The sequence below is a fragment of the Fringilla coelebs genome, assembly GCF_963513975.1.
Source record: "Fringilla coelebs genome assembly, chromosome: 18".
Classification (NCBI taxonomy): Eukaryota; Metazoa; Chordata; class Aves; order Passeriformes; family Fringillidae; genus Fringilla; species Fringilla coelebs.
The window spans coordinates 15,503,056-15,519,850 of NC_140044.1; the positions used below are offsets into that span (position 1 = coordinate 15,503,056).

At 43.2% G+C, this 16,795-nt stretch overlaps 1 protein-coding gene across 1 annotated transcript in view; it reads right to left on the reverse strand.

The window, feature by feature from the left end:
- The window catches only part of ERGIC3 (ERGIC and golgi 3), a 28,355-nt gene extending 12,553 nt beyond the window's left edge, over positions 1 to 15,802 (reverse strand). Inside the window, exons 1-7 of the mRNA XM_084218163.1 lie at positions 15,691 to 15,802; positions 15,502 to 15,572; positions 14,894 to 14,981; positions 14,656 to 14,775; positions 13,328 to 13,421; positions 12,005 to 12,170; positions 10,468 to 10,525 (exon numbers count right to left, since the gene is read on the reverse strand). Of these exons, the coding sequence (XP_084074289.1) occupies positions 10,468 to 10,525; positions 12,005 to 12,170; positions 13,328 to 13,421; positions 14,656 to 14,775; positions 14,894 to 14,981; positions 15,502 to 15,572; positions 15,691 to 15,778 (685 nt within the window). The 5' untranslated portion in view covers positions 15,779 to 15,802. The remainder of the gene's footprint in view (positions 1 to 10,467; positions 10,526 to 12,004; positions 12,171 to 13,327; positions 13,422 to 14,655; positions 14,776 to 14,893; positions 14,982 to 15,501; positions 15,573 to 15,690) is intronic.
- Positions 15,803 to 16,795: the final 993 nt, after the last annotated feature.

The following is a 16,795-nucleotide window of genomic DNA, read 5'->3' on the forward strand; positions in this document are numbered from 1 at the left end:
GCAGGGGCAGTGGCAGCAGCTTCTCCTTCCCGGTGCGCTGCAGGAAGAGAGGGGTTAAATAGCGCCAGGGCCCTGGTGGCCGTCACTGCCCGCTTGGTGGGGTGGGGCCATGTGGCCAGCAGCAGAAATATGGTGAGAGACTCTCTGGCACAGAACCTAGACAAGATCGACCTCTCGGAGCTGCGGGATCCTGTAGGAATCTCTGGATTAGCAGAACTCGTTATCAAAAGTACCTATGAGCAGCAGTCTGACTTCTTGTCAGAGAAGAGGAGGGGTGAGCACATGTGAGGGAGAAAAACAGGGCAACACCAAGGTCAGTGGAAAAAGAGGGGGAAGAGGTGTTCCAAGTGTCGAAGCCAAGATTCCTCTGCAAGCCATGATGCAGACTATGGTGAAACAAACTGTCCCCCTGTGAGGCACGAAGTTCATGTGGGATGCAGAGATCCATGTGCAGCCCATGGGAGAAGTGCTCATGCCAGAGCAGGTGGATGCCAGAGAAAGCTGTGATCCAGTGGGAGACCCAAATGGAGAGCGAGGGCCCTTGCTTCCAAACACAAACATAGGGGACTGCACCCCATGGACAAGTGACATGCCACAATAGTTTTGGGAAGACTGTTTGTCCATGGGAGGGATTCATGCCATAGCAGAAGAAAGAGTCTGCTCCCTGAGGAAACAATATCTTGGGTGATGAACTGATCAAAACCAACATGTCCTGTCTCCCTGCACAGTCAGTGGGAAAGCGGAAAGAGCTGGGGGCGGAAAAAGGTGGTTTAAAGTCTTATTTTACTTCTCATTATCTTCCTCTGACTCTGTTAATAAGAAACTTACTTTATATCTTTGAATTTGAACCTGTTTTCCCCTTAAGAGTGTTTTCTCTTAGTCCTCATCTCAACTCAGGAGCCCTTAGTTAGCTTTTTTCCCCTCTCCACCCAGCTGAGAGCAAGAGAGGGTGAGCAAATAACTTTCGTGGGTGCCTGGTGTTTGGACAGTAGCAAACCACAACAGCTGCAAAGCTAAAGATCTGATTTGAACTAGCCTCTTATTTAAAACATTTACCTGAGTGTGCTGTGAACTCTTTTTTTTCAATTAACATTTTTTAGTAAACAACCAGAAGATGTACTTGTATTTATATAAAACCCTTACTAAAGAGATAGGCCTGAAAAATAGAGAATGTACAGTTAGAAAAGGAAATGCTAAAGTACACTCCTCCTAAGGCTCTGATGAAGGGAGAGGTCTTCATGCAGCTAAATGCCCAGAGACTAGGCTGTGGTACTTGGAATTAAGGCAATGGTTCTGCATTTCAAAGAGCTCAGAGATGCACTGGCTTCAGATATTCCTTTTGCTATCTCTGACTGGAGTGCAGACCTGTCACTGCCACTAGCACAGTGACAGCACACAGGTTTGTATTCCTGCACTGACAACCATGTCAATGAACTTCAAAAAAGAAATCCCTAGTAAAAATTTGGAAGTATATGTGATGGTGGGCAGGGGAAGGAAAGAAAGGAGAGGTGGCCTTGCCATTATGCTATGCTATTCTTCTTAACAATTACCAGCAACACTAGGCTGTTTTATGCTGCACTTACTATTTGCAGTTAAGTCAAGAGTTCAGTAGCTTAGCTGCCAATGAATTGTCAAATCTTTGCTGCCTTTCGTACAGACACTAGCTGGCTAACCTCCAGTTATAACAAAGTTCCACAGAGATCCTGGCTCTCATGGGTCTGCATTTAAACTGGACCTACGTGATTATCCTTGTGGGTCCCTTCTATCTCAGAATATTCTATGATTTCATACCACCAAAGGAATAAAACTTTCTTTGTCCCACCATCTTTTGGTCCCTCAGCTCATTCCTATCCCACCCACCTTTAAGTCATGAGCAATCTCAGACTCTGTAAAAGGCTGAAATGCAAGTCTTGCTTTATCTGAGGCTATTCTTCAGTCAGAACAGTCAGAACAGTTCCAAAGTAAGGTCAATCCCACAGCTGCACTGGCACAGTGATGCACAGAGAGGCAGAGGGATGATCCTCGTGGTAGCTGTGCTCCTAGAACCCTTTGCAGGATTATGGTGTTTATCAGATTTATCACCTAGGTAGTCACATGCATTGGTACATGTGAAGTGGTACTGAGGACTAGTGAGCATGACAAAACTTACAGGAATAGCACAGTACCAGAGAAATCCCAGGGCATCACTTGAGAAGGACCAGACATTAACTAACAAGTTACACTAGATTTACATTGTGTGTGACCCCTTTTAACGGTTACGGCTACTGAAAAAAAAATGTCCCTGGAGCGCTTTGCTATGTTTTCCACAACTAAGTAGTTTTAATAAAACTCCCCTCCAATAAGTGATTCACAACTCTGCAGAAGAGCTGTTCAGTTTCTAAGAGTCTTCCACCATCCCGCAAGTTTATTTCTCCTTGATCACTGATGATTATGCTAAGCTCATATGTGCATACTCTACATCGCAGATACATGTTTATCTTAACATAAACCAGCAGGCTATTTTAGCCTGCTAAGATAAGGAACAGGACAAGAAAAGAGAACAGAAGATCTTTAAAAGACTGTCTGCTAGGACCAAAGACTCTTATTTCTGAAGAAACAAACACATTTTTTCATTTCCTTAACCACACCTAACAGGCAAAATAAAGATACTTGCTAAACATCTTAAGTTTGTCAAGAACTCTGTCTGCTTTATAGAACCAAGATTTGTTCATGGTTTTAGTAACACAGTTTTAACTAACGCTGTCTATCTGAAGAATTCTCCCCATCCTGCATTTCTGACCTGGACAATCACAAAGCCTCCTTGGACTTCACAAAACTCAGTTCTTAACTCCTAAGAGAGGATTAAGAGCACTTACAGCCATTCAGGACTCTGTCAATAAACATGTGAAGGTTCCAAAAAACCAAAGACTGCCACCCAAATACATTGCTCCAAGGTGAGATAGGACACTGCTTTTCAAAGTAGGGACGAATTTTATGGAGGAAAGTATCTTACAGGAGCACAGTGGCAGGAAGATGGAAGGGGCACAAAGATGTGTGGTGAAGAGGGGAATGAGGCAGGGAGCAACACAGAAAATGTTGCAGCTAAGCAAAGCCAAGAGTCTGAGCCCTCTGCAGATGCTACTGACTTGAAACACCACTTCAACCTGCAACTGCCATGATTACCCATAGAAAAATCCAATGGTATACTAACCCTTGTAAAAGTTACTACAAACGACTCGCAGATCAGCTGGCTTGGTACATGAATTTTCAGGAAATATTCTCTAACATGCTGTACAAATGAGAATAAGTGAGATAATTCTCTCATCTGACTTGAAAAAGCAGAAGTTGCTCTAATATATCAGCACATTCCCCTCAAGCACATTAGCTGCACTCAGAAGTTAAACTTCTGCCAAAACATTATCTCCAACATGGGGATACTAAAATCATTTAAGACAAGGATTCTCCACCTTTTCCACCTTGTTTACCACAGAGGAATGACCTGGCCCAGCTCTCCTATTAGCTTCCTGGAAATCTTCTCAAATCCCAGCCTAGATTAACAGTTCCTTCCAAAGATTTATGGGCTCAGCAAATAACAAAAATCATGTTAGTTCTGTAGTCCAAAGGGAAAAAAAAGGACACAGAAACACCTAATCTCAACAGCATGCACTGGGAAAACAAGTATTTAAAGTTCTATTCTACCTGAATCTCTTTGTAAGGATATGAACATTTCTCTTTTCTCTTCTACTTTACTTGTTTTCCCAGTGCATGCTGTTGAGATTACGTGTTGCTGTATACTATTTTTTCCTTTGGACTACAGAACTAACATGATTTTACTACCAAAAAGGGGAGGAGAAACATCTGTGCTTATGTGCTTTCTAGGCCATATGAAATCACCCCCTAGGCAGCTGAAGGACTGATATATGGTCAAGCAATCATTTAAAGTGTAACAGAGAGCTCAAAATGCAGTAATTAATCACCAAAAGGAAAAACACAGTGGGATGTGCGTATATGTTAAGTGAACTCCAAAGCAGCATGCCAAACAACAATATTGGTTATATTTAGATTATTTTTCAGTCCTAAGATAAGAGAGATAATTTTAGGAGCAAAGCTATTCAGAAATGCACTCAAGGTTTATATTTACAACATATTAACATTCAAAGCTGTGTAATAGGTTCTTTTTTCTTAATCAATCCTGTGCTATTTTCATCCCACCTGATGCACAGAAGAAATAACAAATCATGAGGCCAATTTTGTTCATTGTGTTGCAAGATCCTGACAAAGGTGAATACCAGGAAAGACTGGGGGCAGGGAAATATATGTTTGAACAGCATATCTCAAGGGAGGTTAAGTAAACTCCTTTTTTGTTTGTTTCAAAAGCTTGTTCATTTGTATTCAACACTGTGCAATATATACATTTAATACTAATCAGTAACTGTCATAGACTTAAAGGGCCTTGTAGTCATAAGGGCCTCTGAATCCTTACCACAGTAATTTGATCCCCTCAGCTACATCTCTGCTGGGGCTTCTACAATAGCGTGATTTTTGGCATGGAGAAGGAAAGGCTGCTCCAGAGGGCTACCTGATAAATGTTAAGCATGCCCAACAACTTGTACAACTTGAGCTCTGATGGATGATAGTGAAGTGACAAATGAAAATGTGATTTTTGTTGTCTCCAACAAAATGTTGTCTCGAACTTGTTATAACTTGGAAACAGTTTGTCCACCATAAGTGGGTGAGACCTTGCACCTTTCAGCACCAAGACAACCAAACTCATGTAAGAGGTCACTAGGGTAAAAAAGAAGAGTCCTCAGCAATGCTGAGGATGAAGTAAGACTCTCAGTGTTCAGTATTGGGATAAAAGTAGATCCCTAATAGACACCACTTTGGGACAAAAGCTAGAATGAGCTCATACACACCTCCTCTATGGAAGGAATAGCGTAGAGGTGATCAGAGGTTTTGGATCTCCTCCACACTGAACAGGTGTCCTGATGGAGACTGAGTCCCACATCATTTTTTTTAAGTATGTTGTTGGGCGGGAGAGGAACTCAGATAAGTAACTGCTATCTGTAGAGGCCTGTGCAATGGTAATGAGCCCACAACTACTTGGGCTATAGGGAAAGGAACAGAGAAGGAGACTGCAGCCTCTGCAGAAAAAGGAGCTAGTGCCACTTGCTCTTGGCTGACACTGAGAAGGTGCAAAGGGACTTGAAAAATGACAACCAGACTGCAGTCAAAGACTTGGTATCTTTTCACAATTCAGTAATCAAAACAGTAGAGTATGTAAAATAAGAGAGGCTATTTGGGGTGACCCACAGCATCCAAGGATGAGTTCAAACAGGTTCTGGCTGTCAAACAAGATCTAGCAGAGAAAGAAAGAAGGCCTTCATTAAATCATAAACAGAACACTAATGAGGATGTACAGCGGATCTGACTCCTAGAGAGCTAACAAAGCTTCACAACTTTCTAAGCAAAGCTTGGTGGCTCCAAGAAGAAGGCTCCTTTTCCAAGACCATCATCATCCCAAAGAGCAGCAAACCTGTATTTTTTCCTTCCACAGCCATCACAACAAAAGAGGATGAAAACAAATGGTAATCTCTCAAAAACAGCATCTTCAAAGATAACTTTGTTCCTCCAGCTGACCTGTAGGGTATAGGAAAACCACAAAATTTGGACCACATACAGACTGCTTCATCCACAGAAATTGTCACAGTCATTCAGAGTGTGTCTTCAGGACAGAATGTCCTGAATGATGCCATCAACACCATCTTCTTTTTAAGGAATTGAAGGAATCTAATGAGACATTTTAAATAATCCTGAAAAGCTCTCTGTCTGTCAAAAAAGCATGATGGGCAACATCTTCTCTAAAAAATACTGATGACGGTGAAGCCACATTTCTCTTCACAGAGAAAAGCGAGGCATAACATGACAACATGATGGCAGCTCAGCAACAGAGTGGCCCAAAGACAATCTAAAGGAGGAATGAGAACCCTCAGCTTTTCCCCTTCACTATAACAAAAAGAGCAAGAAAGATGGAAGTGATGTAGAGAATGTCACTCTCCTCAGGAGCCTACCATTAGGTAGGTGAAGTTTCCAGAGGCAGGAAAGTCACTCTCAACTACTGCAGATGAAGCAGGGAATGGCTGCTGCTGTACAGGCATGGACAGACATGGCAGCAGCCCCTGAAACACAAATCTCAGAGGTTAAACAGCTAAATCACCCAATCATTCCTCTTTCCTCTGAGACAGGAAGGAAAGACCGGAGGTGTGAATTGCTGCGAAAGAAAACAGACACAATATTCAGAGTCATAAATAGGCCCAGCTGATGCTGGAGGCTGTCCTTGCAAGTGCAAAAGTGAAAGAGAGAACTTCACCAAAATCTGCAGCATATTGCATGACCCAAACATAAAATCTCAGTTTAGGATTCAAAGTCTAAACAGACAACAGTGAAGCAACTCCAACCTCAGCAAGAAGCAAATGAATAAGCAGGGTTTGATGTTGTGCTGCTTAAAAACAGAACACTCTAAGCATCAGTAATGTTTGACTCTGACCTCCCTCAATGCAGGAAAACCAAAACTACTAGTTTCAGTGTTAAGAATTCTGATTGGAAGTGCTTCAGTCCTCCTCACAATCTCTTTCAATCCTCCTCCTAATGATCTGGGATTTCTTAGTGCAACTGAATAACAAATGACCATTTGCAGCCTGTTTGACATTCCAGAGTTGGGGGTCTTCTTTGACACTGATGCTGTCACATCATGGTGCAAACCTAAAGTCACCAATTTTAAATGCTTCCAATAACTTGGGATGAAAAGCAGCATCACTGCTTGCTTCAAAATCAACACATTTCCAAAGGTTCAGCTCAGATTCTCAGGGAACAGAGGATGTGAAGAACAGAGACGGAGTACCTGTCCAAGATGTTCAAGCATTGTATTTATGCACTAGAGCTAATAGGTAATCAACCATGTTAGATGGCAAAAAGGCATATGATCAGCCATGTGAATCATCCTAGACAGGACAATTCTGATAACCTGAGATTAGGAATGAGTAGCAATACACACAAAAACATAGTAATGGTGAATACTAAGATAAAATACTACCTCTAGTAGTAAGGTGCTCAGCCTCTAATGGAGAGCTGAGAACATAGATCTTATGCAAATAATATAACTGAAGTGAAATAACTAAACAGAAATAAAATTGCACATTACACAGTGCTGCCACGTGTGTCAGCCCCTCTTATTCTAGTTTCTGAAATAAAGCCATTTCAACTTGCTTCTCCCTAGGAAAGAAGTTACAGTTTCAAGATGTTAATACCAAGCACACAACAAGAGTTCAGAAGCTCAGATCAGGATTACATCTGCAGTCAGATCTACAAAGTGCTGCTTAATAGGACCCCTGGGACTGTCACAGTGATGCCCATGCCCATTTCCTGGCTGGAGATCTATGATACAACAGGAAATTCAGCATAAGAAGAGAGGAACAAAGCAAGAAACTGAAAAGCTGATATGCAAGCTTCAGTATTTCAATGCCACCTCAAAATAACAATCCAACCATCAGCTGTACAAACGTGGTGCAGACTCCAATAGGAGGCAAGAAGAATGGTGCAGTGGACTGAACTTTCCACACTACTCATATTCTTCACCCTCATATTCTCTACTGATTCATATCAGTAGGGAATAGAAAGAAAAGCAAAAATACTGTCAGTCGTTGGAGTTCTGCATCAAGTAGGTCTAGTAAAATTAATTAGTGAATTGTTAATGTGACTTTCAACAACAACAGTTTGGAATACTCAGATATCTCTTAGACATTCAACTTCAGCCTGTGTGACATTCTGTTAAATATATTAACAGGACTGCATGTTAAAGCAGACCTTACTGAAAGAATCAAACACCACAAGCACTTAAGTTCTTGTCTAGAACTATGATCCAAACGAGATACAAGTTCTGGAAATATCTCACAGAACTCTGTTGTCTAATACTAATCAAATTCTTTACCTGTAATTAAAGGGAGGAAAAAACCCCAAAAGATTAGAAAGAAAGGTTACAGTGAGTCATGTAAAAGAAAACAACTATGCTCTGAGCAGTCCATTTTCCTTACAGGTCTAGAAAAATTCCTTGTTTGTTGTAGTGCCATGAAAACACTGCCAAGGAAAAGGCTGGGTAAAAAGGAAAATCCCACATTATTAATAACTAGGAAAGCAAGAGAGAACAAAAGGAAGAGAATCATTAGGCCACTGCTTCTCATACTTAGCCTGGACTGCAATTCTGGATGCAATCTGGTACCTTCAGACAGAGCTGAACTTAAAGAGGTTCAGAGAAATCCTGAAAGGAAGCTCAGACTGGCATCCACAAATGACCAGCTGCATAAGCTGTGACTCTTCAACAGGGAAAGATATGCCCTGAGCCCTGTACAGGAAAGACCTATGAAATGCTATGGGGCAAAGAGAGAGTGGGAAGCAACCACATTCTTTTTCCATAGACAAAGAGGCCATCAGATACAGCCAGGAGGAACAAGCAAATGAGTGGATGAGGCTGGCAGTAACTACACAGCCCTTTTGGGTTTTATCTGTCTTTACTGAGTGAATTTTAATTCAGCTGTGCAGCATTTCTGGAGGACATGGAATTAGAGAGTCATCCTGACCTCTCTGTACACAAAGTATTTGCTTTGAGGCAGCCAGCCTGCATTCCTGTCTGCTACAGAGAGGTGTAATACAGAGATGCTTCTCCTTAACACATATGCCATGGCTTTGTTGATTCTGGCTGTAGTAAGTTTGCTGTTGTCATGATAGTTTAAGCACACAAAGGAGGTTTTGCCACAATAATGAAATATTTTTTTTATTACAAACGATCAGTATCATGGGGGAAACCAGGCTTTTCTCATTATTGTTGTTCGTACAAAAGTGCTTCTTCTGTGCTCAAAAGTTTGTCTGTTGTTCTCCAAATACACCAGTTACTCCCACCAAGCACATTCACATTCTCCCCTGACCTTAACCTCGGCAGTACAGATTAAATTGGAGTGAGTGATAAAAGGAAAAAATACAAATTTGATGTATGGACTCTTCACTGGATAAGAAATTGGATGATCACATGCAAAGGGTAGTGGCCAATGGCTCTATATACAGATGAAGACCAGGAACAAGTGGGGTTCATGCTGGGAGAAGTATTGTTTAATACCATCATCAGTGACATGGACAGTGAAACTGAGGGCACCTCGGTCTGTTTACAGATAACAGCAAATTGAGTAGTGAGGCTGCTGTGCTTGAGGGGCAGGACGCCATCCAGAGGAACCTGTACAAGCTTGAGAAGTGGAGCCAGTGAACATCATGAGCAAGTGGAAGGTGCTGCATCTGGCTCAGAGCAACCCCGGTACCAATACAGCCTGGGGATGAACAAGTCAAGAACTGCCCAGGGGAGATGGAATTAGGGGTGTTAGTGGACAAGAAGCTTAACATGACCTGGCCATACACACCAGCAATCCAGAAACCATTTGCACATTGGGTTCATTCCCAGTAGCATGGGCAGTAGGTGAGGGGGAGGACACTCCCCCTCTATTCCACTCAGGTGAGACCCCACATGCAGAGATGCCTCCAGCTCTGGGATGCCCAGCACAGGAAAGACGTGGACCTGCGGGAGCAAGTCTACACGAGTACACAAAGATGCTCCAGGGGCTGGAGCATTTCTACTAAGGAGAGAGGCTGGGAGAGCCTGGAGAAGAGAAGGCTCTGGGCAGACCTGAGAGCCCCTTCTAACAGCAAAAGGGAACTGTAAGAAAGATGGGAACAGACATTTTAGGCCTGTTGCAATAGGACAAGAGACAATGCTTTTAAACTAAAAGAGTGCAGATTCAGACTGGATATAAAAAAATGTATATGTTGAAAGTGATGAGGCATTTACACAGGTTGCCCAGAGGGCTGGCAGACACTCAGTCCCTGGGAACACTGAAGGCCAGGCTGGACTGGGCTCTTAGCAACCTGCTCTAGCAGAAGGTGTCCTTGCTCATTGCAGGGCAGTTGGACTACATGGCCTTTAAAGGTTCCTTCCAATTCAAACCATTCCATGATTTTGTAAACTACCACTCTTGTTCTTGTCATGCTATATCTATATATATACTCAAGGAAGTTCTTCACAACATAATTTTACTCTGAACCTCATGAATAGAGGAAAATATCCCTTCTAGAGGTACTGGTAGTTAGGTTCAGGACTGAAAACTTTACTTGAGGTTGTTTGACTGCAAAGCAGCAAAGTTTTGCAGAACTGAAAGACTGCCCAGAAACATTCTCTACCAAGTTCTTCCACACTCATGTAGCAGCACCCCTAGAAACCACTTTTGTTTGTCCATGATAGTTCTAAACCACTGTTACAAAACTTTAACAATGTCCTCCTCACTGAAGCAGTGACGCTGTTACTACAGACAGTAATGCAAAGATATTAAACGAAAATGGTCAGACACACTTGAAACCAAAAGGTTCAATAAACAGGAAAAGAAAATACTTTACCATGTACATGAGACTGTTGAAAACTTTTTCCTGGTGCAAAGTGAAAATTCCCAGCTACCTGCAGGAGAGAGTAAGCGTTGATTAAATGGTCTGAATCTATGTAAGCAAAGCAGTTGTACTGGTGTTTGGATTTTTAGGATTTTGTTTACACAAAACAGACACCAACTGACTCATTTCCACAGGTGATAGTAGCAGCAGACATTATCCTAAGAGAGGTATGAATTTCCCATGTTCATTACAGCAATGATACTGAAATGCATAATTAAATACTGATGTGGATAACAGCTGTTCGATCCAGATTATTTTGTGGACATAAAAATGAGAAAAGGAGGAATTAACTCCAAGTAGGGAACTGACTGGTCCTTCAGAAAATACAAAACAGTATCAAAGAAAAAGAGAGGGGAAAGTGAGAGTGAACATTATATCAATAATCAGCAGTGATCCAATGTATAAACCCATGAAAGTAAGAGCATGCAAAAATAGAGCACTAAACCTACTAAATACCACCCCCCCCCAAGCAACCCAACCCCTCAAAAATCTGCAAAAGACAAACTGGCAAAATTTCATCCTGGACTCTTAAAGAGATATAGATATTAGGTGCTAGTCCTCCCTGACACTTACTAGCAATCATATGCACTCTGCCTTGGAAGATTTGAATGTTCCAAGCTCATACACTGTATTACGTCTTTGATGCTGGGCAAACCTATGCCTTATGTTAACTGGAGACCTGTTGAGAATGAAGATGGGCAAAGTTCTGATAATTCTCAAATCACAATGTCTGGATATGAGAGTACAAGGTCTACTTTCTAGAAATAGACTGTGGTCTCCAGGAAGAATACACAAGGATTAAAAAAAAAAACAAAAACCCAGAGTTTGAAGTTAAAAACAAACAAAAACATAGCCTGGGTCTGACTTCTTCTAGAAGGCACTTGGGTATGCAACCTGCATTGTTTGTGGGGGTAACCCACAAAATGACAGGTTATATAGTTACGTGGTGCATCTTGTGTATTTTCATACATCATTTGTGTAAACCAGCTCTCTGAGCATTTTCAGCCTTGACAACCAACTCCAATAGCCTTGCTTCCACTGTTTTTCTAAAAAAGATAACACTTCACTCTCTCCAACACCTCTGCAGGCGAGTTGTTGGTTACTGCTATCTCCAGCACCCACTTGTGGCCTCTGATTTAAAACCAGAAGGGCAGGTGGAACAATTCAAGCTCAAAGAAGCTGCCTCTCCTCCTCCAGAAATCTCAGCAAAAAGACTTGGCACCCAGGTGGGAGGAAAAGGTGAACTTCTCCAGCTGCCATGACTTCCTACCAGCCCACAGAACACAAACCAGAATTAGCCTCTTTCCCACTGCTCTTCCTGACTGCTCTCCTGAACCCCATGACAAGCACAAACACGCTGCTGATCCCAGAGGTTATTCTGATAGTCTTGTAAGCACCTAAAACTGGAATAGGAGAGGAATGCCCCAACTCTGCCTTTTCACAGTCCTCATCATCATGCAGCAGGTTCACAGCAAAAGCTCTCTCTCACCTTGTTGACCTCTAGGAAACCATACACTTGGCAGCCCTCATTCTTCTGCTCTTGCATTTTCTGGCTAAACCCTTCCCTCTTGCACTGCTCTATGCTATCTGGGTTCTTGAAGGCCCAGCCTCGCCGCCTGTATGCTTCTCTGACATCGTCACAAGTATTACAACACCTGCAAAAAGCACAAGCACCATCTTACCATCTTTATCATTAAGAAGAGATGCTCTAGCTCAGGACTTGAGTCCTTGACAGATTGTTCTTCAACAAAGCAGGAACAAAACATTGGGGATTGGACCTTGGAAAGTGGCCTAATGCTCCTGAATGAGCATGAGCTTCTTGATGTGCCTTTTGAGGTTTGGAGGTGAGGATGCACGCTGTTTGAATACAGGCCTGGAGTCCAAACAGGGCTCTGCCTGGCCATTTACACAACCAAGGCATCCCTTGGCAAAGAAATTTGCCACAAAAATAACATCAGTGTTCCCCAGTTATAAGCAGTTTGGAACTTCCTCATGTGAACAAAGCATCTGCCTGTTTCTATTGCTCCTTTCCTCTTTTTAGGCCAAGACATTGGGCTAAAGCGGGGCTTAACTGCAAACTTTCTTTGTACTTTTCTACCTGGGGACAATACCTTAGATACCAGAAAAAACCCCAGGTTTCTTCTTTGGTTTCATGTTTTGGTGAACATGTTGAACGAATTCCTGCCGCTGAAGGGAGCAGTAATGAATACCTCAAGATGAAAACATCTCTGGGAAAGGACACAACTTGACAGATGGGAAAAACCAAGTTATCACTGAGCCAAAAATAGCCAAGATTAGTCCAGAACCTATATGGGCTATCATGGATCCATTCTTACAGTAATTTCCTGTTCTGAGGAATGAGAAATACGAAAAGACACCTGTTGTTTGTGTGTGCCATAGATGTCCGGTCTTTGCTCCTGTAAGTATACAATGCCAGCAGCAGAAGCGAGAAGGCAAGGCCAGGGCATAACAAGGTTTTACATCAAGATAACTCCCATAACCGTGAAATCATTTAAACACCTCTGCTCTGGACACCAAACAAGGCCAGATAATCTCTCACCTGCTGAGATACAATTTTTGTACTGCTTAAACAGGCATGTAGACAATCCAAACAACTTATAGATGCACCTTCTCAACAATCTTGAATGCAGCTTCCAAAGGCATAGCCAAACCACAACAGCTCTTATCACTGAACACGTGCCTGAGAGCAGGATTTCATTGCACAGATCTTCATAGACATTTGGAAAAAACTATGCATATAACATACCAGGATTCAAGCGCTAAGAAGATAGGAAACAGGTGCAAAGGTTACCGAATGTCCTCTGATTCTGCCCCATAACAGCTCTCGCAGCGATCAGCATCCAAAGAATTTGGATCAAACACTTTTTCTTCTTCTTTTCCCAGCTCTACGACAAAACAGGATTCAAAGTGATGAGACACATCTAGAAACTCTGTCTTGTACTCTTGTTCTGCTCTATGCATAATGAATACTCTATGCACACACAATGTGCTACTGCACATCCTGCACCCAACACCCATCTAAAATGGTATGTATGTAGCCTGCTGAGGTGTGGAGTAAAACTAAGAAGGAGCATAGTATTTCTCTTTTCAAGAACAGCCTCCAGGGAAAGAACTGGCTATCTGTAAGCCTTGCTGAAGCAGACATTACTTGCATAAAGGCTTTGCTAAAGCGTGTCTTAAGCAACCCAACCAGTACACCATGAGTGATAGAGGACTTGCTTAAAAAGATGTAGAATAGTTTTTGTCCCCAGACAGTAATTTTTAAAGTCATAACCTGTGGTGGCTGCTAAGTGACACAGCAGTAAGAACACTATCACCACATTCCCATGACAACCAGAGAAACTCTTGTGCCTGCCCATTGTTCAGCTCTTGGCTTAGTTTAGCTTTTCAATGTCAACAACAGAAATGTTAAATCTAAAGTGATACAAAGCTAAAAATTTGGTCATGTTGATACTCAGAACTACACTGACTCCCAGAAAAGGGAATAAGTAACTCATGTTTTGGAAAGGAAGAGTCAAAACAGTATTACTGTGTGACTGCAAAATGCTTTGTCAGGATCCTTTCTGGTTGGTATCAAAGAACAAGGATGAGTCATAACATGTAAAAACTGTAGAGGAGAGGTTTATGTAGCCAAGGATCACTTATTATAGCTTGCAAACAATAGATCAACACACACATATTTATGCAGGTGTGCATTAACACACATAGAGTTAATCGAGTAAAATGCAAGTTTAGGCTTAAAGTTTAAGTCACTGGAACCTTCCCTAGAGAAAGGCTCTTTCCTTGAACCACATAGTCCCATTTGTTCACCCACTGGGATTTAAAACCAAGTTGTGCAAGAACAGCTGCTTGATTTCGAATCCCAAAAGACCACCAACTGTGCAACTTTATTCCTCAAATGTATCCATGGGTCTTTATCATAGTTTCAGGGAGATTGAGCAAAGATTTTCTTGCAAAAGTACTGAGTGTAAGAGTAGTTTAATAGATGTGCATGCTATAAGGTATTCAAGACTTTGCGGAATTTAAACAGTCTACAGCTGTCCCCACAAATCTCAGAACAGGCATACAGTGGAAAGACTAACAGAGCATCCACCCAGGACTGGCAGAACAGCATCTTACCATGTCTCTCAGCCTCTGGAGTTACACGATTCCCAGCTTTATCCAAACGTTGTTTAAACAGATTGTGCTCTACATCCAGCTGCTGCTCTCCTGCTACATCCATTGCATCAATGCTCAAATCTGAAACCAGTGCACAAGGAAAGTGATCTATAAACCTGCATTTGTTATGGGCACACTGAGCCTCTTGAGTCCCTGCCAAGGACAAAAACTATCATCACCATTCAGAAGTCTTACTCACAAGCACAAGGCATATGTGGAAAAATAACATCTAGATTGATCTTCAGTTTATCTCCCCGTGATTTATCAACGTATAATTCCGGATGAACCTGGGAACAAAGAAGAAAACAGTCCCTTACATTTTACATGTAAGCAAATCAAAAGGCCCCTTTCCCTTGGTGCTGCGGCCCAGGAGCTGATTTTTAAGTCAGAAGAGGTTTGCCAGACAGCTGAGCCACTGCCACGCACAGCCCAGCGCATGCCATTTGCAATGGTGTTAAATAACTGGAGGTCTCTGAACGTGGGGAGGGAACAGGGCTTCAGGGCTTGGTTTCCCTTCTTGGCATGGCACGGCTGCTCGAAGGCGGCGAGACGTACCGCCGTCCCGGCAGGACGCTACAGGCGGGGAAGGGCAGCCCGCTGCCACCGCCGCGGCGACCGGACAGGGCAGAGAAAAACACCGCGAACCGCGGGTCTACGCGGGGCGAGGCTGCTGCCTGGGCAGCCCGGGGGGGCGGCCCGGCGGGGGCAGGGGCGAGGGCCCTCCGGCCGCCCTGAAGGGTTGCCCGCCGCAAGTCGGAGGCAGCACCGGGATACTTGGGCCGTGTCCGCTCCATTGGCGGTACTTACCTCCTTGGTGAGGTAGTACTGCAGCTCCGAGAAGAAAAGCAGCACCATGATGAGCCCGCTAACTGCCGTCACTGCCGGGGAGACGAGAACCACCGTCAGCCCCGCCGCAACCCGACTGCTGCCGCCCCGAGCCGCTGAAGAGCGCCGGCCCGCTAAGGTTCCCCGGCTACCCGCAGCGCCCCCGCTCACCCAGCGCTCCCCCGCACGTCTTAACCCGAAAATCTTCTAGGGTCTTAGGAAAAGCATCAAACCGCTTCAGCCGCCACAGCGACTCCATTACGCCGCGCGGCCCGGAACCGAACCCTTCTTCCGGAGCCGGCCTCGCCCCGCTCCCGGGCCCGCCCCCGGCGGAAAGCGGCTCTCTGTAGGCGCCTGAGCTTCCCGTCCCGTCTGAGGCCTCCAGCTGCAAGAGGGCTGGAGTAGAGCACTGACAGCTTTTGGACTGCAGTCGAGCTGCCCCTGGGCCCGCTGTGGCGCCAACAGTGCGGGAAGAAAAGCGTCTCGACGGAGTACTGAATCATGATTTTAAAGGGTTAAAATTTTAGCTGAGGGTTAGAAGCAGTTAATACTGAAGTTAGATACACCAACGATAGGTTAATGATGTGAAATACAAAGCTGTGTTTTGTGTCAGGTACATACAGGCAATGTGTGTATTTGTGATTGTGATATATGTGGAAACCCACAATGGGACAGTTATGAATTCTAATAATAACTGAGGAAAGTAAAGCATGGAAGAAGGCCTTTGAACATATCTTTTGTATGCAATTAACCTTGGTTGATTTAGGAGCATTTGAATTAAAGCGTTAAGGATGTTCCTTTTTCTTGTAGTTAAGCCTTAAAGAGTTCTGCAATAATAACCTTTTGAAGCATAATTTTATAATATTGCTTGTATCCTTGAAACTATAGCTTTGGAATATGTTATATATATAGAGTTAATTCATGCTATTTATATATATATGTGTATATAAAATATTGTAAAAATCCAACTCATGTTTTTGACCACCCTGGCTGGGAACAGAGTCTTATTTCTATTCAATTAGTTCCCGGACAAGGTTACAGATAATATCAAGTCTGTTAGCTTAAGAATGAAGTCTTCCCAGACCATGAGCATCGACTTCCCAGGAATGTCTGAGCCTTTCACGAGGACCTGCACCTGGAGCAGATTGCATCTACCATCTCTGAATACTGGCACCACTCAGTTCTTTCGGTTACATGTGAAAGAATGGTACCCAGAAGAAATTCAGACAGCCATCCGGACACTTGGACTGGCTTTTGTATCCGTGTGGTCCCAGTT